The sequence below is a fragment of the Rhamphochromis longiceps genome, linkage group LG11 (assembly GCF_057381845.1).
Source record: "Rhamphochromis longiceps isolate RC_006_pf linkage group LG11, R_longiceps_female_GT1.1, whole genome shotgun sequence".
NCBI classification, from domain to species: domain Eukaryota; kingdom Metazoa; phylum Chordata; class Actinopteri; order Cichliformes; family Cichlidae; genus Rhamphochromis; species Rhamphochromis longiceps.
Window position 1 is genome coordinate 33,030,386 of NC_140567.1, and position 27,996 is coordinate 33,058,381.

General features: G+C 40.1%; 1 protein-coding gene across 2 annotated transcripts; it reads right to left on the reverse strand.

Moving 5' to 3' along the window:
• Positions 1 to 36: 36 nt before the first annotated feature.
• Positions 37 to 27,996, reverse strand: smarcc1a (SWI/SNF related BAF chromatin remodeling complex subunit C1a). 2 transcript variants are annotated; one of them, XM_085423729.1, is made up of 28 exons: positions 27,749 to 27,996; positions 23,508 to 23,627; positions 23,325 to 23,410; positions 22,884 to 22,965; positions 22,330 to 22,422; positions 22,154 to 22,223; positions 21,803 to 21,872; positions 21,516 to 21,591; positions 21,014 to 21,139; positions 19,346 to 19,440; positions 18,682 to 18,812; positions 17,338 to 17,397; positions 17,163 to 17,200; positions 16,661 to 16,779; positions 16,241 to 16,312; positions 15,941 to 16,054; positions 15,461 to 15,614; positions 14,761 to 14,871; positions 14,581 to 14,640; positions 14,040 to 14,298; positions 13,014 to 13,175; positions 11,911 to 11,966; positions 10,840 to 10,993; positions 10,421 to 10,605; positions 10,068 to 10,202; positions 5,465 to 5,816; positions 4,605 to 4,730; positions 37 to 2,450 (listed from the first exon to the last, which is right to left on the reverse strand). In XM_085423729.1, exons 1-28 carry the CDS (start codon positions 27,932 to 27,934, stop codon positions 2,359 to 2,361), a joined length of 3,384 nt encoding a protein of 1,127 aa, XP_085279855.1. In that variant the 5' UTR covers positions 27,935 to 27,996; the 3' UTR covers positions 37 to 2,358. The 2 variants fall into 2 exon arrangements, with proteins under 2 accessions (XP_085279855.1, XP_085279854.1); XM_085423728.1 differs by having other exon boundaries at positions 19,346 to 19,464.

Genomic DNA, 27,996 nt, shown 5'->3' on the forward strand with positions numbered 1-27,996 from the left:
TGCTGATGACCTGACAAAAACAACTACGTCATGAGGAAAACGGGCTTCCAAATGTTGAGAACGACTCGTTTCGAGGAATAAAATTCCGATTTTAATTTCCAAGATTACTGACATGAAAATACTTTAAAAAGCTCAGAAAAGGGAAACCTGAGCAATGGAAAATGTGGGGAATACTGCGACAAACCGCAGCTAACAAATGGATCTTGTGGTGAAACTGTTGTCCTATCCTAGAACTAATTCAGAGGAGACGAAAACAAAAACAAAAAGCCCATAATGTTCCTTTTTCCCCCTTTTATAGCTATGGGATTTAATTTAAATTTTTTCAGACACTTTGTTCAGCTGATACTGAAAATTAACACGCAATAACTGTTTTTCTCTCAGCTGAGGTTACTTTAAATTTCCCATTACAGAAAAAGATAAAGGAAACCAGCATCCAGCTTGAGTAGCTGATATTTAAATACCAAATCTGCACACAAGTATTCAGTGGTTTCGCCCCTTGTTTAATTTAATTTACTGTGACATGACAGGACAGAGCGTTTAAGGACTAAACAGTTATGATTACTTAGTAACTTAATATTTTTCCGTGTAATGGTTTGATACACAAAAATGAGGATATTGCAGAGTTTTACAGTAGCTGGAAATTAATGCAAAACGTGCACTAAAGAGGGGAGGAGGGGGAAGAGGGGTTAGCGAGGTAGGCAGCACTAGGCGTGAAGAAACTGAGCATAAGAGAGGGGGGCGGGGTTTAATCGCTACAGTATCAGCACCTAAAAACATCTAGAAGCCCACCGTGCTGAGGAAGAGCATCGTCGTGTTGTGATGTTTCAGCCGCATCACAGCGTCTCCCTCTCTGTAAAGGCTGTGTGAAGGTCAGCAGGAGATTACATGTGTGTTTGTCCAGTGCTTTGTGGCAGGGTCTGGCCAAGTCGGTGTGTGCATGCAGCCTCCAGTGTTCGCCACAGCTTAGCTTACATGTCTGTGTGTGTGCGTTACAGTGCTGCAGGTGGTGTGACAGACAGAGGAAGGAGGTGGATGTACTTCCTTTCATGGCTGGAAAGTCCTAACTTGTGCCTCACAAAATGAGATTTAGCTTCCAATTTAGTTTATATTTGCCAAATACTGCAAATGTCTTTAGTAAGCAAAACTTTTAAATGTTAAAATCATACAATTTAAAGATTTTACTTCTCTGATTAGGAGGTCACAAAGTACTGAGAAGAGAACTTGGAAATTTCTGGTCTTTTTTTAAATGGAATTTTAAAGTCCAGTAAAAAGTCCAGTAAAAAGTTGGGGAAAAAAAGTAATTTTAGTTGAACCCTTACATTTCAAGCACAACTAAGAACAATTTAAACCTTTTCAGCAGGTACTGTCTCTCACGCCTATACTCAGATACTGTTAACAGTATTTACAGCTGCCATTTTTGGGGGGTCAAGGAGGATGCACCTTATCAGACAAAGGCAGACCTAAAGTTAAATCTCCGCCTGCCTCTTTGTTCAGTTTTGACTTTATATCTCAAAATCAGCTAGAGGAGAAGTGAGTAAAAAACAGATTCCATACATTAAAAAAAAAAAAAAAGGCACAAATGACCATCACCCAGCCCTCTGTCTGACACACACATTCACAGACACACACTCACACACACAAAACTACAGTGTATCATTTCAAGAGGAGCGAGAGGTAGATACTCGACAAGACAAGAGTGAGGGCAGGCTGGGTCCCCCATGTGTGTTTTATTCATGTTAATGTCTGAAAAATCTGCTTGCTTCAATACACACACACACACACACACCACCCACCCCTACAGGTCACACCAGCTCTCTAGTCTCGCTAGCTCCCCCTAGTGTTTGTCTTGGAGAAAGAGGAACCAGACAAAAAGCAGGGCGTGTGTTTTGTGAGACTGGAAGGGGGTTTCAGTGCAATTAAAACAGCACTGGAAAAAGAAAGGAGGAAAAAGAAAAAGAGATGAGACAGTTTTTTTAAATCATTATTTGTTCTGTCTCCTTGTTTTGTTTTCTGTACACAGGGTCATTGTCTAAATCCTTGGTTTGGCCCAACAGAGCAGAAAACAGTGTTTATAAGTAGACGACCCTTGCCGCTGTGCCCTGAGTGGAAGTCTGCATGTATGGGTGCATGTGTGAAATGTCAGGTTACCTCTGCTTTTGAACCCTGTGTGTGTCTGTGTGTGTCTGTGTGTGTATCCTGTGATGAAGTTTATAGTAGATGTGAGTGCTGAGTGAAAAATACCGAGCCAGTAGCAAAGGCCATCAAAAAGGGGTTGATGTTCAGAGAGTTAGCTTCAAGCTTGTGTGCTTTTGTGTGTGTGTGTGTGTGTGTGTGTCCGCGCGTGTTTGTGTGTAGCTCTTAGTTGTCAGCCACTCGCCCACTCGGAGGTGCTGGAGGACCTACAGGAGCAGGAGGGATCGCTTCAGGCTGTGCAGGTGGTGGACCAGGATCTAAGAAGGAAAATCTTGGTTTTAGAGCATAAAGGAAGCAAGCTAAAGTTTGAACTAATATATAAATGAATATGAAGGTAACTGTAATCCTGGTATTTTCAATACCAGTCATGTGTAATGAACCAGTTCTACATGGTATTTAACCCTTTAGTCTGGCTTTCATCATTTGCATTTCTCTGTGCAGTCGCAGCTGCACTGTCTCTTCTGTCATATTCAAGACAACATTACAACACTGCTTCACTAAGTGATAAGCTTGGACGTGAAGAGCTTTTCACAGAACCAGAAATTCTCAAAGACCGCTTTTTCAGTGGTTCAAGTGGCTACCATCCTCCTCCAGTACAATTTATTCATCACAGGTTAATTGTGGATGCAATTTGTAAAGCTGATATCTGACTTTAAGAGCTCTCTCTACTGGATGATGAGGCAAAATACATCAAAAACAGTCCGTATCTTTAAAGACAAAAAGGTTTCATCTCATCACAACAATCTACAACGCTTAACCTAGCTACAGGGCAATTATTAGACTAACACACACAGCAGTGGTGTGAGGCTTTAAATTAAAGCCCGCATTGATTTCTGGTAACCATAACTTATGCTGATGGGCAACATAAATGACATCCTAAGGCATGAAGAAAATTGTATTTTTCTCCTCCTTTAAAAAAAATAATTACAGGTTAGGTATCAAAAAGTGCAAACATAGCTTTAAAAGTTAACAGTCTAAGAATTAATGGTATCGCTATAATATGTCACCTGCAATAAATCGAACAAATTTTGTTTCTCTTGAGGAATGTAAATAGGGATGGGTACCGGTTCTGACATAAACGGTAGTAACCAGACCGAAAAGCAGCTCACATTTCGGTGCTTTATTTCGGTGCTTTTTTTTCCTGAGCTGTGATACACTTCTAGCCAATCATTTTACGTTTCCGAGGACAGTAGGTGGGGCCAGGTACGTACGTTCTTTTATGCAGAGCTACAGATTAAAAATGTCCAAGGCGAAGCGGTCAAAAGTCTGGCTGTACTTCACAGCAAAATATGCAAACTCAGCAGCCTGCAACAAGTGCTTTAAGCTGATACTGTGATACTGTCAAAGGAAGTAACACCAAGAATCCGATGAAACACCTGGCGACGCATAGCGTTTTTTTTTTTAAAAGCCGAGAAATGCGCTGTATTTGATGGCAGCAGCAGCCGTTCTTCTCGGCGTGAGTAGCTTAATGTTGTTCGTGTGTAATTTACGTTGAGTAGGCTAACCACGTTATTACATTAATGCATGTAAGGTGAACTAGCAAACATCATCATAGCTACATGCGGCTGTCTTCTTGTTTGATGGCAGATACTCCCTTCACCCTGGCCAAAAAGGCTAAAATGACCAAAGAAAAAGAGGGAAACAGCTAAACATGAGAGGTTTTTGGACAAAGTTTGTATTTTTTCCATTGTTTAAGCACTGCTTCCAGCTAAGAGTGATACCATATATGCCCCATAGCTGCAGAAAAGGCTAACATTGTTATCTTTTTACAAAAAACCAGCTGACCATGAGAGGTTTTTGGACCAATTTTGTGTTCTCCATGAGCACCGGCACCGTTTCAAAAGTACCGATTTGGCACCGGTATCGGATAAAACCTAAACGATACCCATCCCTAAATGTAAATGCTGAGAAGTCTCTTTAATACAATGCAAAACAAAAAATACGATTAAGTAACACCATTCAAAGAGTTCAAATTTCAGCTTTAGTACACGTGGAAACACAAACAGCAGCTGCCAAAAAACTTAAATGCATATCATTACACTGGTGCTTAATTTCAGATGCTGATTGGCTGCTTTACAAGGTTAGAGAAATCAATGCAAACCACAGGGTCTGTGCGTGCTGTGATGCTAATAAGCAGCAATGATCCAAATGTTTAGCTGCAGCTGACATTCAAAGTAAATACCAGCTGTCAGCTCCGGGTCAAAGCATTATTTGAATTTCCCAGAAAGATTTTTTTTCTTAGGTTGTTTGTTGGGTAAATAAAGGATCCTAGAAACAAGGCCATAATTTAGCGTGTATTGGTTTTGGTGAATTAAATTTTCACAAATCAACAGAAATAAACCACCTTGAGTTTGCTTATACATATTCAAAAACAACACAAGCATAATGAGAGGGTGACTATTTATACTTACACATGCCGTTGGGGGCTCCGGGGTGGCGTGGGGGCATCATGGGAGGCATGCCACCAGGAGGAGGCCCAGCAGAAGGAGGGCCAGACATCATACGTCCAGGCATTGGCTGACCTGGTCCCATTGGTCCTGCAGCATGAAAAGTACAAATAAGAGAAATCAGACACATGGAGATCAGATGGACATAAGGAAGAAAACCTACATGAGGTGCTTCAAACCAGAAACAAACACTCAACCAACAACTAACATGATTTTGTAGAGAAAAAAAGCCATTTAATCCATTCTGTCCTTATTCTCTGAGAACACTTGATATGTTATTTTGCTGAAGTTTAATGTAATGAGCCAATTATGTCCACATTTTCCTGCAGTTCCCAAAAGCAAATAATCACCAAGGGTTAGTCCAAATGACCAAAATACCAGTCCAAATTAGTGGGACTTTAATAAAGTAATTCATGTAGCTGTTCTTTTAGGTAGATTAAGGCATCATTTATAAAAAATAAATTAAAAAAAAATAGAAAAAGAAAAAAGATTAAAATTGTTAAGCAAGTTAGCAGTTACTACCAAGCTGGCTAACAAGTGGCCAAGATCTAAGACTACAAAACATAGCTGCTAGTATAACTTTGGGTATATATGAAAGACAACCCACTAAAGGCAGCAGAGAGTAGCTACTGAGCTATCAATATCTGATATGGCAAATGTGTAAAACAAAGAAAGTCATAACCTGGTAAAGCTGCTGACATTCTTTCCATATGAAAATGCTAATATTTCACAATATCTAAAAGCACACATCTGCTCCCCCTGTTTCAAAGCTCCTTAATCTCTGTATCACTTTGAGCACCAGTGTAGTTTTCCTTTCCCTTCACCTGTCTGTCCTGGGTGGTGAGGGGCCATTGGGTGGTGACCCATTGGGGGGTAGCCAGGGTGCATTGCAGCGCCGGGTGGGGGCCCTCCATGGTGTGGTGGAGGTGCTCCGTGGTGGGGAGGAGGTCCTCCGTGGTGTGGTGTAGGTCCTCCTGGGTGCATGCCTGGTGGAGGGGGCCCAGAGTGTGGTCCAGCCCCAGGCCCCTGTCCTTGGGCCTGGGCAGCTGCAGCAGCAGCAGCCGCGGCTGCCGCTTGCTGCTCCATCTGCTGCCTCGCCTTCATTTCGGCGTATTTGAGTTGCTCCATGTGGAACGCCTGACGCTCAGTTAGCAGCTGCTGCCTCTGAAGCTCCAACTGCACAGAAATGCAGGAACCATGAGGAAAGATTATTTTAAGACAGTTATAATACCAAATACCACCAACAACTGGCAGGTATTGCAGTACATAAAGTTACATTTTCATTGCTTTATATCCTGATAAAGTCTGCTTTACGCCAAAAAGGTGCACACTGACAAAATGCAGTCCTGCATATTTTACAGGGCAGAAGCCTAACTTATGAATACCATGGCCATGAAATCGAAACACAGTTTTTACACATAGAGGTTTTCTTGTTACAGGCCACAAAGGTATATTTTACAACTACTTTTAAAAACGTTTTTTTTTTTTAAATCTTTAAAAACTGTGCATGCATTTAAGAACTGAAGAGCTCGTGCTCATTTCCATTTTGTCCAACTAAACAGGTCGCTGTTTTGGCCATTCCTGATGTCAATCAGCGGCCTTTCCTGAACTTCTCTAGTCTGGCAGCAATAATTCTTCCTCCAGACTGAACTTGCAGCAGATGTACAGCTAGTGTGTGTGCAGCTATGCTGAGATGAATGAGCGAAGTCCTACAATAACTACATAGGCCACTGCACTCACCACACATTCCTTATACTGATGAGACTGGACCCACAGTATCATCAGGTGGGTATTTCAAAACATGGATATAAAAATAAAGAACTACAGCCAAAGTCAAAAAGAACGTTTATGAAGCTAAAAAGAAATAAACTAGCTTCATGACAAAAATCAGAAAAAGAAAGGGGGAGGTCTGTTCAGTTCCTTCTGCATAGCACATACAGCTCTAAATAAAGCCTTGTGTTTCTTTGTTTTAGAGTCTCAGTGTTTTACAGTTTATGTTAGGAACAGCAGCAGGAGTGGGTTGGTTTCATTCCAGCGTTCAGAAAGCCTCTTTAACCAGACTCCTTTTCATGCACTGTTTACAGCTGTGAAACTGGGCTACACTGCCAATGCCGCTACCGTGAAAACACAGTTTTACACTCTCACTAGCGTCTCCAGGGATTGTGCAGGGACAGAACACACACAAACAAGAGCTGAGAGTCATTCATTTGCTCTGTCGGGGCAGGTAACACTTTCACTTGCCTCACTGAACAACAGCTTTGCTTTGGAAAAAATGTTCTCCTCACAGAGAATTAATGCTGCGTCTCTTTTTCAATCTCTATGGAAGACTTGGGCCAAGTGGGGACAAACCTGTTGACTGGCCAATATCTGTTGATGAATTAAATCTTTATTAGTTACTTGTGCCAATATAGCAACAGAAGAAGCGAAACTTTGTAACGCAGTCTTTTCTGGACAACTCCAAAGGATGTGCTAATCCAAATAGTTATATTTCTTTTTCATTTTAAAGTGTTTTACAATTATTTTACATTTTTTTAAACAGTCTAATAAAGACTTCTAACAAGTAAGGATATTTGTGTATTTACCTATTAATTATATGGTAGTGGTGTAATGTGTGCACTCATGTTCCACCTTTAAACCTCCTAAAATATTGACATTTGTCCCAACTTAAAATGTCTGTTCTTAAATTTAGGAGTTTAAATCAAACATTCAACTTTATCTCAATATTTTGTTACACGTGTTGTTCTTTTTATAAAAAAATATTTCACAGGCTAAGATGGGGTATCTGTAAGTATGAACAAGTTGAATGTAAGACCTTTATAACACAATCTTAAGAGAATATGCTGTGAAAGTCGCATAAAAGTGAAATATACCCTTCCCAAGGAAACCTGTTGATGGCAAGTTAAAATGGTGTTTAAGGAAACGTACAAATATTTGGTTAATTTTAAAACACCATCCCAATATTTATCTTTTCAGACTGCTACAGTAAACCATTTGCACATATGCAAAACCTATTAGGTGAAACCTTAACGATGCAGTCATGCTGTATGAGCTAATTGAGTAGCATTATGTGCCGGAGATTTTCACGGTGGTGAGAATGAAAACGTTCTTGACTCTGTGGTGTAGTGGTTGAAACATTTGGCGCACACAAAAGATCCCCGGCTCAAGGCTGAGAGGAGACACAAACAAGGCTTTAAGCCTTGATTATTGTGTGTATCTGTGACGTCCATGTGGCTGCCTGTTTTTTGCCACTGCTCGGACTTGTCTGCAGAGAATTTACATTACAATGCATGAGCCTTGAGTAGCAGACTTCAAAATGAGTACTCTGCTGTTGGGTCACCAAAAACATCCAAAACAAGCAGTTCTGGATCTCCCCACAATGTACAGGGAGTGCAGAATTATTAGGCAAATGAGTATTTTGTCCACATCATACTCTTCATGCATGTTGTCTTACTCCAAGCTGTATAGGCTCGAAAGCCTACTACCAATTAAGCATATTAGGTGATGTGTATCTCTGTAATGAGAAGGGGTGTGGTCTAATGACATCAACACCCTATATTAGGTGTGCATAATTATTAGGCAACTTTCTTTCCTTTGGCAAAATGGGTCAAAAGAAGGACTTGACAGGCTCAGAAAAGTCAAAAATAGCAAGATATCTTGCAGAGGGATGCAGCAGTCACAAAATTGCCAAGCTTCTGAAGCGTGATCATCGAACAATCAAGCGTTTCATTCAAAATAGTCAACAGGGTCGCAAGAAGCGTGTGGAAAAACCAAGGCGCAAAATAACTGCCCATGAACTGAGAAAAGTCAAGCGTGCAGCTGCCAAGATGCCACTTGCCACCAGTTTGGCCATATTTCAGAGCTGCAACATCACTGGAGTGCCCAAAAGCACAAGGTGTGCAATACTCAGAGACATGGCCAAGGTAAGAAAGGCTGAAAGACGACCACCACTGAACAAGACACACAAGCTGAAACGTCAAGACTGGGCCAAGAAATATCTCAAGACTGGTTTTTCTAAGGTTTTATGGACTGATGAAATGAGAGTGAGTCTTGATGGGCCAGATGGATGGGCCCGTGGCTGGATTGGTAAAGGGCAGAGAGCTCCAGTCCGACTCAGACGCCAGCAAGGTGGAGGTGGAGTACTGGTTTGGGCTGGTATCATCAAAGATGAGCTTGTGGGGCCTTTTTGGGTTGAGGATGGAGTCAAGCTCAACTCCCAGTCCTACTGCCAGTTTCTGGAAGACACCTTCTTCAAGCAGTGGTACAGGAAGAAGTCTGCATCCTTCAAGAAAAACATGATTTTCATGCAGGACAATGCTCCATCACACGCGTCCAAGTACTCCACAGCGTGGCTGGCAAGAAAGGGTATAAAAGAAGAAAAACTAATGACATGGCCTCCTTGTTCACCTGATCTGAACCCCATTGAGAACCTGTGGTCCATCATCAAATGTGAGATTTACAAGGAGGGAAAACAGTACACCTCTCTGAACAGTGTCTGGGAGGCTGTGGTTGCTGCTGCACGCAATGTTGATGGTGAACAGATCAAAACACTGACAGAATCCATGGATGGCAGGCTTTTGAGTGTCCTTGCAAAGAAAGGTGGCTATGTTGGTCGCTGATTTGTTTTTGTTTTGTTTTTGAATGTCAGAAATGTATATTTGTGAATGTGGAGATGTTATATTGGTTTCACTGGTAAAAATAAATAATTGAAATGTTTGTTTTTTGTTAAGTTGCCTAATAATTATGCACAGTAATAGTCACCTGCACACACAGATATCCCCCTAAAACAGCTAAAACTAAAAACAAACTAAAAACTACTTCCAAAAACATTCAGCTTTGATATTAATGAGTTTTTTGGGTTCATTGAGAACATGGTTGTTGTTCAATAATAAAATGATTCCTCAAAAATACAACTTGCCTAATAATTCTGCACTCCCTATAGTATAATAACCACACGAGGTTAATCCCAGATTAATGGGATGGCTGTGTCAGGAAGGGCATCTGGCATGAAATCTGTGCCAAACCAAGCATGCAGAGCCATCCGCTGTGGTGACCTCTTGGGAAATACGGAAGCAGCTAAAAGTAACCTGTGACTAAAAACATTCTCCTTTGACTTCAAGTCTTTTTAAAAAACGTATTAGTTGCATTAATAATTTTATAGACCTTTTAAAGATCTGTAGACACTTTGTCTGAGAGGTGGGTACTTTATAAATCTGTCTTTGCTTCAAACAGCTAATTTTCCACTTTAGAGACTAGGCGTAGTTTTAAAGTGCCGGATGAACTTCTGTTAACAGCTCACCTTCATTTTTGATAACCACAGTTATAAGCCTTTACTGAGCATTAGAGGATTTGAGTGCCTGCATTAACTGAAAGTGAAGAGTCCAGCTGCCCAACAGAATACAACATTGTATTGAAGTATTTCTGACTTACAGCCTCTTTCTCACGGTCCATGATGGTCTCAAGTTCCTCAAAGTGTCTCAACTTGATCTCCAGTTTCTTCATCTGGGTCTCGACCAGCAGAGCCACCAAGGACTTGATCTTCCGCTCCTCCACTGCTGCCAAATGCTAAAAGGAAGGCAATGGGCTGATGGTCAATATCTAATCAATGCTAAATAACCATTTCCAGCATTTTACTATTTTAACACAAAAAAAAAAAAAAAAGTACAGGATTCCATCAGAACAACAGGTACACAAAATTATAGCAGCAACACAGTGTCATTTGAGAAAAGCTGAAGTTGTTCCATGCAATTGCTGTTGCAGAGTCAGCAGTCCTGCAGTCTTACCTTGGCTTTTGTGGCAGCAGATGCCAAGGCAGCAGCAGCCGCAGTGGCAATGTTTCCTTCTCCGATATCATGTTCCAGCTTCTTGCCCTTGTCCTCTCCCTCCTCTGTAGGGGTTTTCTCCTCCTTCTCCTTCTCCTTCTCCTGGTCTGAAGATGATGTCTCCATAGACTCCTCTTTGTCTTTGTCTGATAAGGAAAAGAAAAAATAGAAAAGATCAAGCACTTTATGTAGACTTTTCAAAGAATGTGTGTGGAAAAACATTATCAGATTTTACAGACTAATTAAACAATAAAACACTAAATAAATTAGCAAATCATCAGGATAATCAACCAGAAGTAGACCCTTTAAATTGCAATTTAAAAACAAAGTTGCATGCCTGTGAAATGGAGCTTTAGTTTCACTTTGGCATAAACTGTTACCTGCTTGAGCGGTCTTAGCCTCCCCTCCCTCTTCATTCTCTTCTTCACGCTCCGATGCCTCCGCTCCCTCTTTTTTCACCTTTTCTGTTGCTTCTGTCTTGTCGCTCTTCTCGGCAGACTCGCTCGGCTTCTCAGCTTCATCCTTCAACTCACCCTGAAGGTTGAGGAAAATCAAAAATGGTAGGCGTGCCACCACAGAAGGAAAAAAAAACCCCAACAACAACAACTGTACTGCGAGTCTGAATTTAAGATTTGCTCTGAGATTTGAGAAATAAGTGTGGTTCAGAGTAGCTAGCTGCTTAAAAGTGTTGAATAAAGGACATTCATTCAAGGTTTTTCACCTACAAAATGCTGCGAGTACACTCAATAGTTGATCAAATCTCGCCCCTGTTAACTTTCTTCCCCCAATCACTAATGTAAGAGAATAATTAAGTCAACAGCCACTAGTGTCATTACATTCACTCGCTTTTTAAAGCACGAGACGAAGGCTAAAAGTAAATGAACTGGAAAGTTCTAAATTGTGCAAAAAATAAGTGAAGTGGCTATCAATGTAATAAGTGACAGGTCATCTGTCTGTACAGGAACACTCATGAACCTGTTACAGCATGCCAGACTATCTGAAGCTGTAACCTTGTAATAACATCAGAATAATGTAGTTAGTCTTTGTTTTGTTTCATTTTTTACTCTTGAGCAAAACATGATTAACTGATCTGGCTGGTAGTAAGACACTTCGCAATATTTTGCAATTAATACACTCTTAATAAAACCTGAGGTATAATTCAAACCATAGTTTTGATCAAAATAATCTACCTCACCATTGAATGGGATTATGTTGCATCTCCATTACCAATGCTTGTCACCCCAAGTCTGGTTATATTGTGTACTTTCAATGAAAAACCTAAACCATGAATGAATTCAGGTATGCACATGGCCCGAGTTGGATGTTTTAATCTGATTTATTAATCAGTTTGACCTTTTAATTAGTAGGGGATTTATTATAATATCCATTTATAAATAGATGTTTTCCTATGAGACAGTGAACATCTGAAGATGCATGAAAGGTGGTCTCACCTTGTCAACCTGCTGGGAGTCGGAGTCTGTTTCCATCTTTTCCGGCTCTGTGGTTTCTGTAATTGACAGCAAGACTGAAAAATCAGCATCTGTCAGACAGATAAAACTAACAAAGAGGGTCAGAGCTTATTTTAAATACATTCTAAATTTACATAGATATTACCAACATTTGTGATATGACTGTAGCTGAATATATCATCCTGTCTGGAGTGAAATTAACTTATTGATTTACTGAGATAAACAACATCAAAAAGCATCGTTTGACATGCAGGTACTAAGGTTGAAAGCACTTTAAATGAATAGGCCCACAGGAAATGATAAGTGTTGTGTGTACACTCACACGTGACCGGGTGAATACATGCGTGTGGCTGAGTGTTAAACCATGTCACGGGTGCACTTGAGCGTATGTTAAGAGTTTGAATATTGATTTCGTGCCAGTTGAGTGCTTTAGGCTAAAGGAGGCATGGAACACATTTAAACTTATTGATTACAACTGTAGCTCAAGAGAGCATTAATCTTTAACAAGTGATAAGTATTGTGTGTGTGTGTGTTTGTTTGTGTGCAGGGGCGATGTGGGTAATTTTCAAGACAACACAGAGAGAGAGAACGCGATGAGAACATCCATGAGTGTGGTGACCCAGTTTTCTCCTTCACCTCCTCCCACTGCGCTGCCCCATCTGCAACCGCAGCTTTAATCCACTGGTTACCACAGCAGTGTACACAGAAACACCACAACATTTCACAATATGTCTTTACTCCTCAGTAGCCTGCTGGTAAAAGGACTGATGTGTAGCAAAAGTCAAATACGAGCCTAAATATGATGAGAAACATCGGTTAGCCTGGACATATGCACAGAGCAGCAATTTACATTAGAGTGGACATCCCTCATTGCTGAATAACATCGTGATGTTGGAGCTGGTCACAAAACTACCAAACCTCAGCAAAGACAGACGATTATTTTAGATGATACCTGCCTTCCCCCAATCAGGAAATGCTTGAGGTATTACACCTTCTAACATGTTTAGAAATACGTTAAAGACTTTCGAGGTTGGCTTGGAGGCATCAGCCTGTCTTTCTTTACTATCTGTACAAACAACACTCACCAGTCTTTTCTGGCTCCTCGGGGGCAGTTCCAGCGATGCCGCTGCTCTCCAAACCAAAGGCGGGATCCACCTTCCCAGTAGTTCTGGCTGCCTCCTGCACCTTCTTCACGTGAGCCTCCACCAACTCAGCTGGCACCTCTTCACGTACACGAGAGAACTCCTCTGCAAACAAAGAGTGGATGTTTTTTACTTTCAGACTCTCATTGATAGTAATATGACATTTCATTAGTTCATGGTGTGCTCAGACATGAAGCTAGTATTATATTCCCAAGCATGCCAGCTGGACTGTGCAGCTCGTGTTTATTCACTTTATAATGACAAAGTAGTCACATATGCACAGACCGTTTTTGGAGCTGCTTTCAGTATTGTGTGTTCACTTGGTGTTCTCTTTTTATTTAGTTTCAAAAAGCAGTAGTAACAGTGTTAATTACTCACAGAGCTAAACCATTTTTTTTACCTGTACATAGCTACTTTCCCCCTGTTATTCTTCCCACTTAAAAAGAAAAATAAAAGCCACACATCAGTATCGGCTCATATTCTATTAATTACATTTGATATTTATTAATTACAGTGGCCAGTGTTTGTCTGCTGTCTCAACTAAATCTCATGTTACGTTATCTGAGCAATTCAGTAGTTACATTTATCTTCTACTGGTCTTTTTGTTTTTAGTGTAACTGGCACAAGACCAGGAAAAATATTACTAACTTGTGTAACAGGTCACTTTTAGTTACACAAAAGTAACACGTGTAACCAAAAGGCAGACATCTCCTCTTTAACGTTCAAAAATCAGAACCATTCAAAACCCAACCCATGTATATTTGTGGCTGCATGATGTTGTTTAAGATAATGAAACTGAATATACAGATAAATCTCTAGTATCTCCTCTGAAGTCAAGAAACTGCTGCACTGATATTTGTTGTAAATGTTTCTGTTTCTAGCTATTTAGCAATTAAAATACAGAAGCTCATTAAAATATCGTATAGATTTAAACCCCGCAGTTTATGGCTCTTTCCCACCAGTTCTCACCTAGTGCTGCCTTGGCTGCAGCAGATGCCACTCTGGGATCCACAACAGATGCCAGGAAGGCTACTGTGCTCATGACTGGGTTCCCAGACTGGCTGAAAGGTATGGGCTGATAGGAAAGAGGCCCAAGTGTGGCCTCCGTACTCTCCAGGTATGGATCTTCAATGGGCAACCGCAGGAAGTGCAGGATGCACTCATCTTGGGTGCGTGAACCAACATGCTCCGAAACCTTGTTCCAGTCATCTTTATACATCTCCAGGGCCTAGCCATAGGTGACAGGAGTGACGATACAAGTCTTATTATAAAAAGAAAGCCAGAGAACATTTAATAAAGCAATATTTATAATTCCATGAGGCATAAAGAGTTTATCGCCATCTTTTTTTGTTAAAGACAAAAAAACATAGAAAGAAAATGACAGAAAAAAGTGTTGTTGTTTTTTTTATCAGGTCATAAGAACAGGCTGAGCTTATGATCAGCAGCCAAACATTGGAAGTTTTTCTTATTTAAAACAGGACACTCCTATCTTCTGTACTTGAAGACTCACCTCGAGCAGCAGCAGAGTCTCCTGCTCAGTCCAATCTCTGGTAGTGCTGCCTGCTTTACCCTGAGGAATCAAAGTCCACAATAGACATTTCTTTGTTTTTAAATTCTAACACACCAGCTCAGAGAGACTGTTAGAACTTTAAACATGAAAAACACATTAGGAAGTTAAACAAGTTCCAACCTTGATGCTTTTCCTGTTGTAGAGGTCAGAACGAAGGCTAAAGTTCTGCAGGTCAATGGGCTTGTCTTTGCTTTTGTCTGCAAAATTGGGCATTGGCTGTGGAGGAGGAATCTGGAAGGAATAAAATGGCCACACATTAGCAAACCGTCTGTATGAAGATGTATTTTTTTGCAATAGGACCATCTGATGCAGCAGTTTTACAAATGAAGCTCATCAATGAAATGGTACAAGGGTATAATGGAGGGAACCCAGAGAAAACAACACAGCTGTGATTTTTATTATTATAATTTCAGTGATAATTGGTTTGCAACTATTTCAGTTTGTTTTTCTTTTGACATCTTAATCAAAGTTAAACATCTTTTGGTGTTGGTGTGTTGGCCAGAAAAACAAAACAAACAATCAAATCACAGATTCCATGCTTGCCTTTTAAAGTGAATTGCTAGCAAAAAGGACAAAATTCTTCAGGATTTGATCTATATTTGGTATAAAAACAAAAAACAAAACAAAAAACCCCACAAAACTAATTTAGGTGTTTAGCGATAACGTTCAGGGATGTTATTAAAAGCCACTCTGGAGTGAGAGTCATTGCTCAAAAATTTCTTTATTTGGAACCAATCTATTTATCCTCAAAAAATATGGTCCTTGGCTGCACAAGTGGATTCAAACCTACTTCTTCCTTCCCTCTTTAAGTTGTCCTTACCGGTTGGGGTCTGTGGTTAAGAGGCATGAGGCCAGAGGGTGTGTCAGCCAGCACAGTAAAATGAGGAGTGGGTGGGGGGCCCATTGGCAATGGACGAGACTCTGCATCGACCTGGTAGTTCACCAAACCCCACTGCTCCAAGAATGCATGTACCCTGGAGGGGGAATAATTACATTAAAAAAATAATTAAAACAATGAAAAGCTACTTATCATCTTCTCTTTAAAGCATGTGTGGCACCTACAAAGGTACCAGTCAAATGCATGGCATTTCTTCAGGACTGTGTTTGGCTGAAGGCCTCCCAGTAGGTGTTAACTTGCATAATACAACAATTCAATTCATTTAGGGTAAGTTTTTAATATTCATAAATATTTTTTATTGAGTTAGCCACTGCCCATTAATCCAACCAAATTAATATGTAAAAACAAAAAAACCAAAAAAAAAAAACCCAGAAAAGTTAACAACATGTGGATCTGTCGAACCTCATGATGGCGCAAACATCTCCAGTCAGGTTCCTGCGGCAGGAGGTGGAGGTGAGGTACTCCTGAGGATTCAGCCGATACGTGTCGATCATGAAGTTTCGATAGGCCAGGTATCTGTGTTGAGATGTCGCAGTATGTCCCGTTAGAATGATAGGAGACTTATTATATGAAAGCTGCATTTTTATATATGTGGGACGTGTGTGTGTGTGTGTGTGTGTGTGTGTGTGTGTGTGTGTGTGTGTGTGTGTGTGTGTGTGTGTGTGTGTGTGTGTGTGTGTGTGTGTGTGTGTGTAAACTCACATTTCTGGAGTTTTGGACTTGTTCTTTCCGTTGAAGAACTCTGGCAAGGCTCGTCTCTCAATCTCATGGATGCTAACAAGAAAGGAAAAGAAAAAATATTGATAGATATCAAAGTAGGAAGAAACAATGTTATTCCTAAAATAAAATTGTATTTTTAATGGCAATGAGATTAAGAATGGCCTGCAGATGTCATCAAGTGCACCTCTAACTGCATGTAAACTGCAGCTGGTGGTTTTTTTTGTGTTTTTTTAAAATGCATCTGTAATCCATCTTCTTCCAAACAGCAACATCTCACTATCTCTCCAAAATAAAAAGCCTCCTATCATCTCCACTCCACATAAGCTTTTGAAAAGTTAGTTATAACTTATTAACCAAGTTATTTGTGTAATGTAGCTTAAGTTTCAGATTCACAACACTTACCTGTTGTAGTCAAACCAAGCAGCATAGCTGGGGATAACGATGTGATGCGTCTGTTCAGTCACATTGTCCTCATTGGCATCCAGTCGGTTTATTTCACTTTTGCCTTGTTCCTCATCATCCTGCAGAAGGATAAGCAGACAGGTCAAGTAACAGCAGTCTGAAAAAAAGTCATCGTGCTGTGTAATTACAATTCATGAGACAGCCCTACTTTGGAATTAAAGTGGCTTTGCTCACAAACATTTATTTAAAAAAAAACAAAAACAAAGCCTGTATAAAGAATGAAGAAAAACAGCAGGTGCACGCTAGTTTTTAGTTCTTTGAATAATAACTATAGGGATATTTTAATCGTACCATTTCCTCATATTTCAATTAGATTTAGTTTAACTGAATCAAAATACACTGTTTATATTACATATCACTCCCAGGAGTGACTGGGAGTGATATGTATATGTGATATTCCTAACTATACTAGAGAGATAAAGACAGGAATCAGTGGTCTTACCTTTCCACCAGACATCACAGATTCATCTTCCATGTCATCTGGAAAAAATAAAAATAAATGTCTCGAGTCAGGTTTGCTTTTAAACTGCGGAGCAGCTTATGCTCACATACAAAAGATGCTAATCTCACTCATATAACTCCTACACAAGGATACAAGTTCATTTATAAATACATACCCAAGTCGGCCACATGCCCTCCTTTGACCGGTGTATTCTCGCTGTCTTTCTTTGAATTTGCTGTGCATGGAATAAAAGAAAAAAAATGTACAAAGTGAAGTACAGAAGAGGGGAAAAATTAAAATATTTAAGAAAAATTATTCAAAGACTGTCTAATTCAGCCATGGGCATGAAGACAATAACGAGCTTTCTGGTTTGCAAAAGGGGAGACTACAATAGACTGAGTGCGTGTCTGTGTGCTGGAGGAAGACAAGGAGATTTCTTTGGGACAAAAGTGGGACATAACGAATGGGACTTGGTCTAAAAAGAGTATTATAGACAGAATTGTGTGTGTTGGTTTTAAAGGGAATCTTTAAGCAGAATACAGATCATGAAAAAGAAGCACCCAAGGGTTTTTTTCTATTTTCTGACTTAAACTGTGAGCGTCAATGGGTATGTTTTTTTCCCTTGCTGCTGAGGGGATTTTCTTGTCATCATAACATAATGATTCAGTACACAGCAGCCACATAGAGAAAAATCACAAAAAAATGAATTTAAAATTGAATGAAATAAAATTTATCTCTGTTTAGAAAAGGACAAACCTTACAAAGAGAGAAACAGGACAAAGATCACAGTGCAGGTTTCTTACTGCTTATAAAGCTCTAGCTGAACATTGCAACACATAACAACAAGACTGAAGAGGGCACTTATGACAGGAATCATTTAAATATCCTAATTTCTGTCTCTGATCTTACTGGCAACTGCAGACAAATACCATTTAAAACTGTTTATATATATTATATATATAATATATATATTATGTTACAATTATAGATAAAATCTAAATACGACTCAATTGATGATCAATTAAATGTAAAGACAGTAAAGTCATTTTAGTTATGCGTACTTTGCTATACATGCTATAGAGCAAAACTTTACATTTGTAACTGAATATTAAATACCCTTTTTATCTGCTTATGTAAAATTTCTTTAATATGACTATTCTGTGATGTTTAACTACATTTAACAAATATCAAAGTATTGATGGCCAAGTTAGGATGCCTATTGTGGTAAAAAATTATTTGGTCTATGCAAGCAGTTTTTGTGTCCATGTAACCACCTAAATTTAAATTCAATTAGTTAGGCGTTTCATAATAACTGTCTGACGTTTTCTATGACAGCTAAGACAGAATAATTACATTCATTTTAGAAGGCTAAAACATTTAATGAACAAGTGTATTTAATTAATCTAATGATAATCCAAATTAATGCTTTAATACACAGGAAAAGTATCTCATGTACAGATGGTAGTTTGCAACACAAACACAAATAGAGCCAAGCTTAGCCCCTATACTCAGCACATACCATTCTTGGAGATGCTGCCCTCCTCCATGCTAGCACCAGCTGAGGAATCGTCCATGTCTTTTGTCATGTCCTCTTCAGTGTCCTCCTCTTCTCCTCTGTGGCCCCGTCGTTTCCAGTGAGGTCCCGGGTTCCTGAGAGAAAGAAATGATTTATTTGCTTTTCTCTAACTGTTAAAACGTGACAATAAAAAAAATCAAACACCAGGATAAATAACTGATATCTTATTATACTGCACCACAGGGCTTCATTGTCGTCCTAATTCTACTCACATCAGTCTCACTGCTGTACAAAGTGACATGTTCATTCATTAAATATAGTCTACATTGACTCAATCACACATACACAGTCCTGCTACCATAAATGCTCCCTAGCACAATCACTGTGGATTAATATCCAAATACAACTAGTCCCCAAGCCTTGGAAAATTAATTTTTGCAGCATATTTTATTAAAATCTGCTTAAACAAAATGAATGATACATCTCCTGTTCCTGAGTCACATTTAGGCCTGTTGTCTTTTGAAAAAAATGTATTGGATCACCAAGTTTTATCCTTTAGAGACAAATCTGAAGTTTTAGGAGACCACTTGCACAAATCTGCGTTTACTCAGTACTCACTACATTTTATACTACCAATAAAAACAAAAACGAAGAGAAGCATCCTTACCCCTTCTTGCCTCCCTTCTTACGGGACTCGGCTGGAGTGCTGGGTGGAGAGGGTGAGCGCCTCCTCTTCTTTCCCGCAGAGTTGGCCTTGCGCTCCTTGCGATCGGGTGTACGGGAAGACTGATCAGACAAACCCCGAGCAGCGCAGGGAGCGAGGGATGGAGGATGAGAGAAAGAGCGGCAGAATGAGAGGATGGAACGGTTGCACACACAAGGAGGGGAAGCAGTGGGAGAACGACCGTAGGAGGGGTGGGGTGGGGATGCCGTGGAGGTGGAGGAGACGATCAGGGTTCCTGTTTGTCCTCTTCAAACAGACACTCTTTCACACTGACCCTCATTTCAGGATCAGAGGAATTTCTCTTCAGCAGCAGACAAACTTTTTTTTGTCCAGTTGTCACTATTTGATTATTTTTTTCCCCCTTTTCAAATTTAATAAAAAGTAACAAAAAAAAGGCTCCAGATTAGATAAAATGATAAGCTTTTAATGTGTTTGCTGTGGCTCTATAGATGATGTTAACTTCGCACTCTATGACTGCATTCTGGAGATTTATCCAAGTCCTACAAAACAATTCATCCATTGTCAATAAATTTGGAGCTTTCATAAATATTTCTATCCTGCAGATGGTGCTTCATCCACCAAATTATAAGAACTAGTAGAAAAGCCTAAGCCTGACCAGTCAGCTTTTCATAAATCAATGTGATGTGAGTGCCCGCCTATTCAGCCCAAACTCACACTTAAGCGAAAGCTTCATCTACAGGTTCACACATGTAAACAAGGATGAATATGCCAGCCAGCATAGCAGTTCCTGATGATTAGGTCAGCTGGCAGGCTGTCCTGACTGCACTTACTACAATGGCCATTCCTGGCAGTCTTTTTTCTGTTTACTTCCAGGCATACAGTGGGGCTGAGGATTAATAAAAAGCTAATTCATATAAAAACTATTTTTTTGAAAGGCTTAGTGAAGCATGTGCTTACTAACCTCATAGATGCAGTTCACTCAATGTTTTGTGTGAGTCCGTGTATGACAGAGGTCAAGAGTACAACGTAAGGGTAACCCAAAGAGCTACACTTAATGGGAAACTGGAGCACTTAAACATCTGTGTGGCCAGTTTGCTTAATGCTCACATGAGTGATCATGAGTGATCAGTGAAAAGGCCAAAACAATGTAAAAGAAAACTTAATGTCTCTGGCATCATAACTTTTGGAGTTCATTTACTCAACATGAACAGGAACCCTGAAACTCATTAGAAATAGACAAAGTGTGAGGAAAGGCTTGGAAAGGATGGGCAGCATGCAGACTGAAGCCAGTTGTGAACGAAGAAGAGTGAGGTGCACAATCCATACAGCAAAGCAACATGCAATGGGACAGACTAACAGCAAAAACATTCAAATTCACACCAGCATTCACACCTAGTCTCAGTCAAATAATTTCCATTTCCAGGCTTACATACAGTACAGATTTGAAGACCAATTTTAGATTAATACCTCTACAAAAGAGCCAATTTCAACACAAGTCACTTGTAACAACGATCAGGTTGGCACCCTTTAACAACAATGGTAGGAGCGGTGCTGTCACACTGTACTGATATAACGTGGCTGGAAAACCTGCTTTCTCTTGGATTTGAAGTTTGGATCACTGACACACACCCACACAGCAAAAACACATACCTCTTCCTCTTTGGGGAAAATCTTCTGGCGGAAGCTGACTGGCTTCTTGTTCTCATCCACTTCGTAGTCTTCCTCATTCATCCACTCATTGAAGGCATCTGTGTCTAAAACCCACTTGGCATGGACCTTATCAGAGTAAGGAAGGAGATAACAGAGTAGAATCAACTCATCAATTTACTCTGCTGACCTAATTTCCCATTATTTTTCAGTGGAAGACACTAAAGAACAAGTAGAAGAGACAGAAATACATAAATGCAAAAACAAGGAAATTGGTTAGCTGATGTGGTAAAGCCGCTTCACTTTACATTTTAAAATAAATAAATACAATAAAACTGCTTGGTATGCAGGTAGAAACACATGTCAGATGCATACAATAGTGACCATTTATATTCTCAGGACAATTTATAAACACATAGGTAACAAAAGCCAAAACTGGAAACTCTAAGGGACACAAAAAGTCTTCCAGTATCAAAAGAAAACCTATTGGTTACAGACATCTCACCTTCCAAGGTCTGTCAGTGCTGGGTGGGTCCTCTGGGTCACCGTCTAACTCACTGGCTGACACCCAGGTGTCGTAGCTAACAAAATAAAAACAGTTATCAGTAACTTCATGAAGTCATGAACAGAAATATCTCTCTCAGGATGATTCGAGTGATTATTTATTTTTCTTTTCTTTAATAAAATGCCAACATTTTCCTAAAATGCCCAAATATTAGAAGGAAATAATTTACATCCACCAGCTGAAGCACAGATCTTTTTGTGAGCTGCTTAATGCCTCACTCTGCTCACCTGTCTGGGTAGAGACCCCAATGGACAAGCACCTGCTTGTCTTTTCTCATGACAGGACGCAGCCACTCCTCTGCAAAACATAAATACCAATATTCAGGAGTTTTCACAATTATTTACACTTTTATAAGCAAAAACAAAACTAAAAAAAAACAAAGTGGTAAGATTACCAAGCAGTATTTGATCACTTTACTATATTTTAAGTCACTTTTAAAATCTTTCATTATTTAACTGTAGTAATAAGTTGGTTTTAGGTCAGAAGGATAATGAAGTGAGAATGAAAGAAAGTAGATATGTGGTTCACATTACTTGACTAAGAATTAAGTCCGTAAATCACAGAGATAACTAACAAACCTTCTTCTTGCTGGGATAGTGATGGGTAAATGATATGGGTGGCCTTCGACTTGTCATCAGTAATGGAGCCCTGAAGAGAACAGAGAAAAACAAAATGAACAACTTAAAAGGCTGCTACACCAGAGCGTCCCATGAGAATTTTACTACTCTGGAAATCATTTCATTTCTGTGCTCACCTGGTGTCTTTTGATGATGTCTTTGAGCTTACTAGCCTGTTTCTGCTCGATGTCTGGCGACAGGTAAACAGTGGGTCGAGTCAAGCAGTTATTCTACACATGAAGAAGGTTTAAGTTAGAGTCACGCAAAAAGTTGCTTTATAACAAAGCAAAAGTACAAAAACAAAAGTACACTCACTTATCTCTCAATGCAGTGATTACAGTTGAAGTTTTAAGGGACACTTGACAACATAAAAACACACCTTTACCTCATTTCCATACAACTGCATACAGTCAAAATCTGATACCTGCACACTGGCTAAATGGAATCTGAGCTTATTCATTTAAAATGTTAAAAGACTTTGAGTTACTGAAACTTACAATAATTTTAACAATAAAAACCCTGTATGCATTTTGAAAGTGTGAATGCCAGTTAAACACAACTGCAATATCTGAACTTCATAACTAGAATACACGAAGCCTAATTGAATTTTATTAAAGACTGCACTTTGATTAACAAATGTACTTAGAATAAACATAAGGAGAAGCTTGAGCATTAGGACTTTGTCCTGTACCTGGACCAGGTTCTTTTCAACATTTAAGAACATTTCCACGTTCCTGTCCATCCGGGAGGGATTCTGTAGGTCAAATCTTCGCCTGAGAATGACACAAAGCCACATGAATATTCAAATAATAACTCTGCATTTATTATGACTTTATGTGCAACTTCTATGCCCTACGCCATCCATGGACTGCTGAGATATTCAACTTGGGGGACAAATAAAGTCATTCAAGGTAGTACAATCACTGGGAACTGACACAAATGGTTATTTTTTTTAACTCCATAAACCAACATCCTAAAATACAAGACCATTAAGATTTTTGCTTATCTTCAAAATGCACAACTGAGATAGTTTAAATTATATTTCTAAGACCAATGACTTCAAAAGGAGGGTTTAAGTTGATGATCAATGTCAGACCCATCTACTCATACTAAGTTACACAAGCTAACTTACCAGCCTTGCTCGCTCTTAAACTTGTAGACAGATCCCAAAATGTGACAGAGAGCACCTCCTGCCTTGAAATCCAGGAAACACTTGGCCTGAAGATATGAGAGGAACCATAAGAACAGAACACTTTACCATTTGGGATTCAACTGTGATGGCGATTTTTGTAGAATGCAATGTTTGTATGCTTACAGGTAGCTTTGTAAGAGCAGGATTGTTGACTCTTCGCCCAAATGCGTCTTCCTGGAAATGCAGCAGTTGGACCACGAGACCTGCCAGGGATTTACTGGAGGGGGAGTCATTCTGGACGTACTGGAAGTAGGCACAAAAAAAAGTTATCAGTAACATGATAGCAATGGCACAGATTCCCATCTCATCTAGCAGTCTTTTTTTTTTTAGCAAGTCAAGGTGGTCAAAAGACAGAAAAATAGAACCTACAAGAGTTTAGATTTTTTTTTTGTACATGAATTAATTCCAAAGAAATGCTCAAAAGTCTGAGAATGGGCTTCTTCATTTGATAATAAGATAACTCTTTATTGTCATTGCACAGTCATTCATAGTACAATAGTACAATGAAATTGGAAAACTGTCCCACAACGACATTGCATACAACACAACATGACATAACACATCACAGTATCAAAACTTAAGTAATAAAAGGAAATAATAAAAAGAAGTCTGTTACCATGATATGAGCAGCCACAAGAGTCGTTTACTAGAGCTCTATTTCTGTTTTGTTTTGCTATACTAGTATTAAGCAGTGGGGTATAGATAAGTTAGTCCTGTAAAGAGGCTCATGCACCTCTCAGATGGCTTAAGTTATGACGGAGAGCATCATTAGCATGGTTATCAGCAGCTGGGAACATCATCACAAAGATAAGAGCAAGCCTCGCTCCAGAACATCCAATCATGAATTCATGAACCAAATAATATACAAACTATTGAGTAATGTTAAAAATACATTTGATTATTTTGAAATTCAAATGTTTCTTGGATCATTATGTTAAGTTGGTGGGGGACAAAACAACAGGGTGATATTCACAGGTGGGCAGACTTCAGCAGATGAGGTACTACAGGGTAGAACAGGAGGTTTGGCTACAGGAAGCAGAGATAAGAGTTACTGAAATAATTAGGCAGATTAGTCGAATATCAAAATAATTGTTAGTTGCAGCTCTAGAGAGTCAACAGACTAATGATTTTTGTTTAAACTTGTTATATCTTTTGCCTTGCATGGCGACAGGTTTCTGCTTAGACTGCCGTCCCTGATATCCAGGTCCTGTTACCAGCAGGACAAGAGGGATACCGTATTTTCACGACCATAAGGCGCACTTAAAAGTCTTAGAAAAGTGCGGCGCGCCCTATAGCGCGGTGCGCCCTATGTGTTGTAAGGAGGACGTAGTAGAGAACACCATGAGAACGTTAAAGGGTGAAGTGTGGGCGTTGATCGTATATACCGGGACAATCGCACATACCTGTATAAAAGAACAGGTATGTGCATTATGCAGGACATCGTTGTTTTAACAACCCTGAAAATGGCAAAGAGACACGCTTACGAAGCACAGTTTAAACTGAAGGCCATCAGCTATGCGGAGGAACATGGAAATCGAGCAGCGGCGAGAGAATTTAAGATTAACGAATCGATGGTTCGCAAATGGAGGAAGCTGGAAAACAAGCTCCGGCAGGTCAAGAAAACGCAGCTGAGTTTCCGCGGACATAAGGCGAGGTGGCTCGAGTTGGAGGAAAGACTCGAGCGGTGGATCATCGAGCAAAGAGCGAGCGGGAGAAGCGTTTCGACAGTCACCATTCGGCTAAAAGCAGTTTCACTAGCTGAAGAGATGAACATTGAACATTTCCAAGGAGGTCCGTCTTGGTGCTTTCATTTTATGAAACGGTGCCATTTTTCCATCCGGACCAGGACTACGGTAGCGCAGCAACTTCCAGCGGATTATAAGGAAAAGCTGGCCATCTTCCACTCCTACTGCAGCAAACACATCGGCGACAAAAACATCCAGCCCAGCCACATCACAAACATGGACGAGGTCCCGCTCACTTTTGACATCCCGGTGAGTCACACTGTGGAGAAGAAGGGGACCAGCACGGTAGCGATACGCACAACGGGGCACGAAAAGTCTTCTTTTACTGTTGTGCTTGGCTGCCATGCTAATGGACAGAAACTGCCGCCTATGGTGATTTTTAAGCGAAAGACTTTGCCTAAAGAGAAGTTTCCAGCAGAAATCATCATTAAGGCAAATGAAAAGGGCTGGATGGATGAGGAAATGATGAAAGACTGGCTGAGGGAGGTGTATGTAAGGAAACCAGGTGGTTTTTTCCACGCATCACCATCGCTGTTCATCTGTGACTCTATGCGTGCCCATCTCACAGCCGATGTGAAAAAACTTGTGAAGCAAATGAACTGTGAGCTTGCTGTCATTCCGGGAGGCCTGACAAAGGAACTCCAACCGCTGGACATCGGTGTGAACCGCCCGTTCAAAGTAAGGCTGCGAGCGGCCTGGGAGCGATGGATGACCGGTGGAGACCACAGTTTCACTAAGAGTGGAAGGCAGCGCCGGGCGAGTTACGCCACAATTTGCCAATGGATTGTAGATGCTTGGGCTAACATGTCTGCTGGCACTGTTGTTCGAGCTTTCGCAAAAGCCGGCATCGTTTCCGAGGAGCCGCACGGCACGGAAAGTGACTCTGACGGTGAAGACAGTGAACCTGGCATGTTTGATGGAGATTTAGCGCAGCTGTTCAATTCAGACACAGAGGATGAGGACTTCGATGGGTTTGATTGATGATAAAAATGTGAGTACCAAACTCAGTTTTGCTCTTGCTTTATTTTTAAATACGCACACTTGTATGCTTGTGTGTTGTTGATGATGACGATTATTGGTAATAAAAATGTGAGTACCAAACTCAGTTTTGCTCTTGCTTTATTTTTAAATATGCACACTTGTATGCTTGTGTGTTGTTGATGATGACGATTACCGGCAATAGAAATGTGAGTAAGGTACCGAATTCAGGTTTGCTCCCGCTTTATTTTTAAATACGCATACGGTACTTGTATGCGCCCTATGGTCCAGTGCGCCTTATGTGTGTGTTAAATACAGTAAGGGCACACATAACTGAGACTGCGCCTTTTAGCACAGTGCGCCTTATGGTCGTGAAAATACGGTAGTTGGATGCTATTTATTTCCTGATCTTTTTGCTCTAGAGAATCAATCTTGACCAAAAAAATTTAAAAATCAAGTCATGACTTTATCCTTTAAGGTTTAGCCAGTGCAAAATCAATGTAATCCAACGACAATGTTAGTGAATCCCATTTATATACTGTTGCATCACCAAATAATGACATAAGGTTTTAGTTGCTTATTTTAGATTTAGTCTATGCTAAGTTCATGCAACACAACAACTAAACACTGGCCAGAAAGATCACAGTCAACAGCAACAAAGTACATTTAAAGCTGGAAGACCTTCCACTGCTATATGGCCTCAAATAACTCACATAAATATCTTTGCAAAAAAACAACATAAAAAAAAAAAAACAACAACAACAACAACAAAAAAACGGATGTATTTATTATTCTTAAAGGCAACTTTATTGAACAGTGGATATACTTAAAAAAAAAAGCCAAGTTTATATATGAAATATTGTAATATAAATCTGCGAGTAAACGCTGTATTCACAAGCCTTTATCTATGCCATTTCATTTGAATAATGTTTCTGCTATAACTTGAGCAGGCACAACGTGTCAGTGGTTTTGAATGAGAGCCTGACGTGACAAGAGGAGCACTCTTTGTTTGGCTAATTCAGTAGGCAAGTGCAAAATGCACGGTGTGCTATGCTGCTGTGTTGACAAAACTCACACTGACAGCATGGAACAGGACTGGGCCTGCAAACAGCACGCAGTGAAGTAGATAATTACCTTCTAAGTAAAGTACCTTTTAAGATGGCATAAAAAGAAAGCTGGGGTTTATTAAGCTAATATTATAATTTCTGCAGGGTATGTCCCGTGACTTACATATAGGTTAGCATCTTGGGCCTTTTGAAAAACTAATAAGAAAGTTTGGTTTATCGTTATTTCTTTTTAATGAGAAACTTATTACATACTAGTTAAAAAATTGTACGCGGCTATGTGTCGCTCGTTTGTAAACATTTCCCCCCTGAGCGTCATATTAGTAGCAACATTGAATGGGCAGTTAGCGAGCTAACAATAGCTATTTGATAAACAAGAACTGATAACTCAAACTGTTCAAGACAATAGGCAGTATACTGACGGTGAACTCCCAAACAAAATTATATATAAGCACTCTTAAAACTTAACTCTACTTAGCTCTGGGTGGCTGCAGCTAACTAAAATATGAGCGCCCCTTTGTGCTAGCGGGACGCGGGCCTTCATAGAAATCAATAGAGGAGCGGGCAGCTAGCTTACCTTCTTGTAGTGCTTTCCGATCCAGAGTCGCACCGTCTCCAGCTGGGATATCGTGTCTGAACTTTCCCAAAATTTCGCAGACGGACCACCGTCTTTCTTTCGTCCCACTGCGGTTAAACCACCGACGGGGCCAGTGGTCGGTCCACCCGAGCCCGTTCCGCCTGCCGTTGTCGCCGCCGTCGCCATTGTGTGTTTTGTTCGCTGCGTTGTCTTTCTCCTCCACGGCGTCCCTCAGCGTGCAAGTTTTC

Coding starts and splice junctions, on each gene's coding strand:
- smarcc1a (XM_085423728.1), bottom strand. CDS start 27,934: ATGGCGACGGCGGCGACAACGGCAGGCGGAACGGGCTCGGGTGGACCG. Junction 21,873..22,153: donor ACTATCCCAGCAAGAAGAAG/GTTTGTTAGTTA, acceptor TATGTTTTGCAG/AGGAGTGGCTGCGTCCTGTC. Junction 14,872..15,460: donor TTAACCACAGACCCCAACCG/GTAAGGACAACT, acceptor TATTCCTTCCAG/ATTCCTCCTCCACAGCCAAT.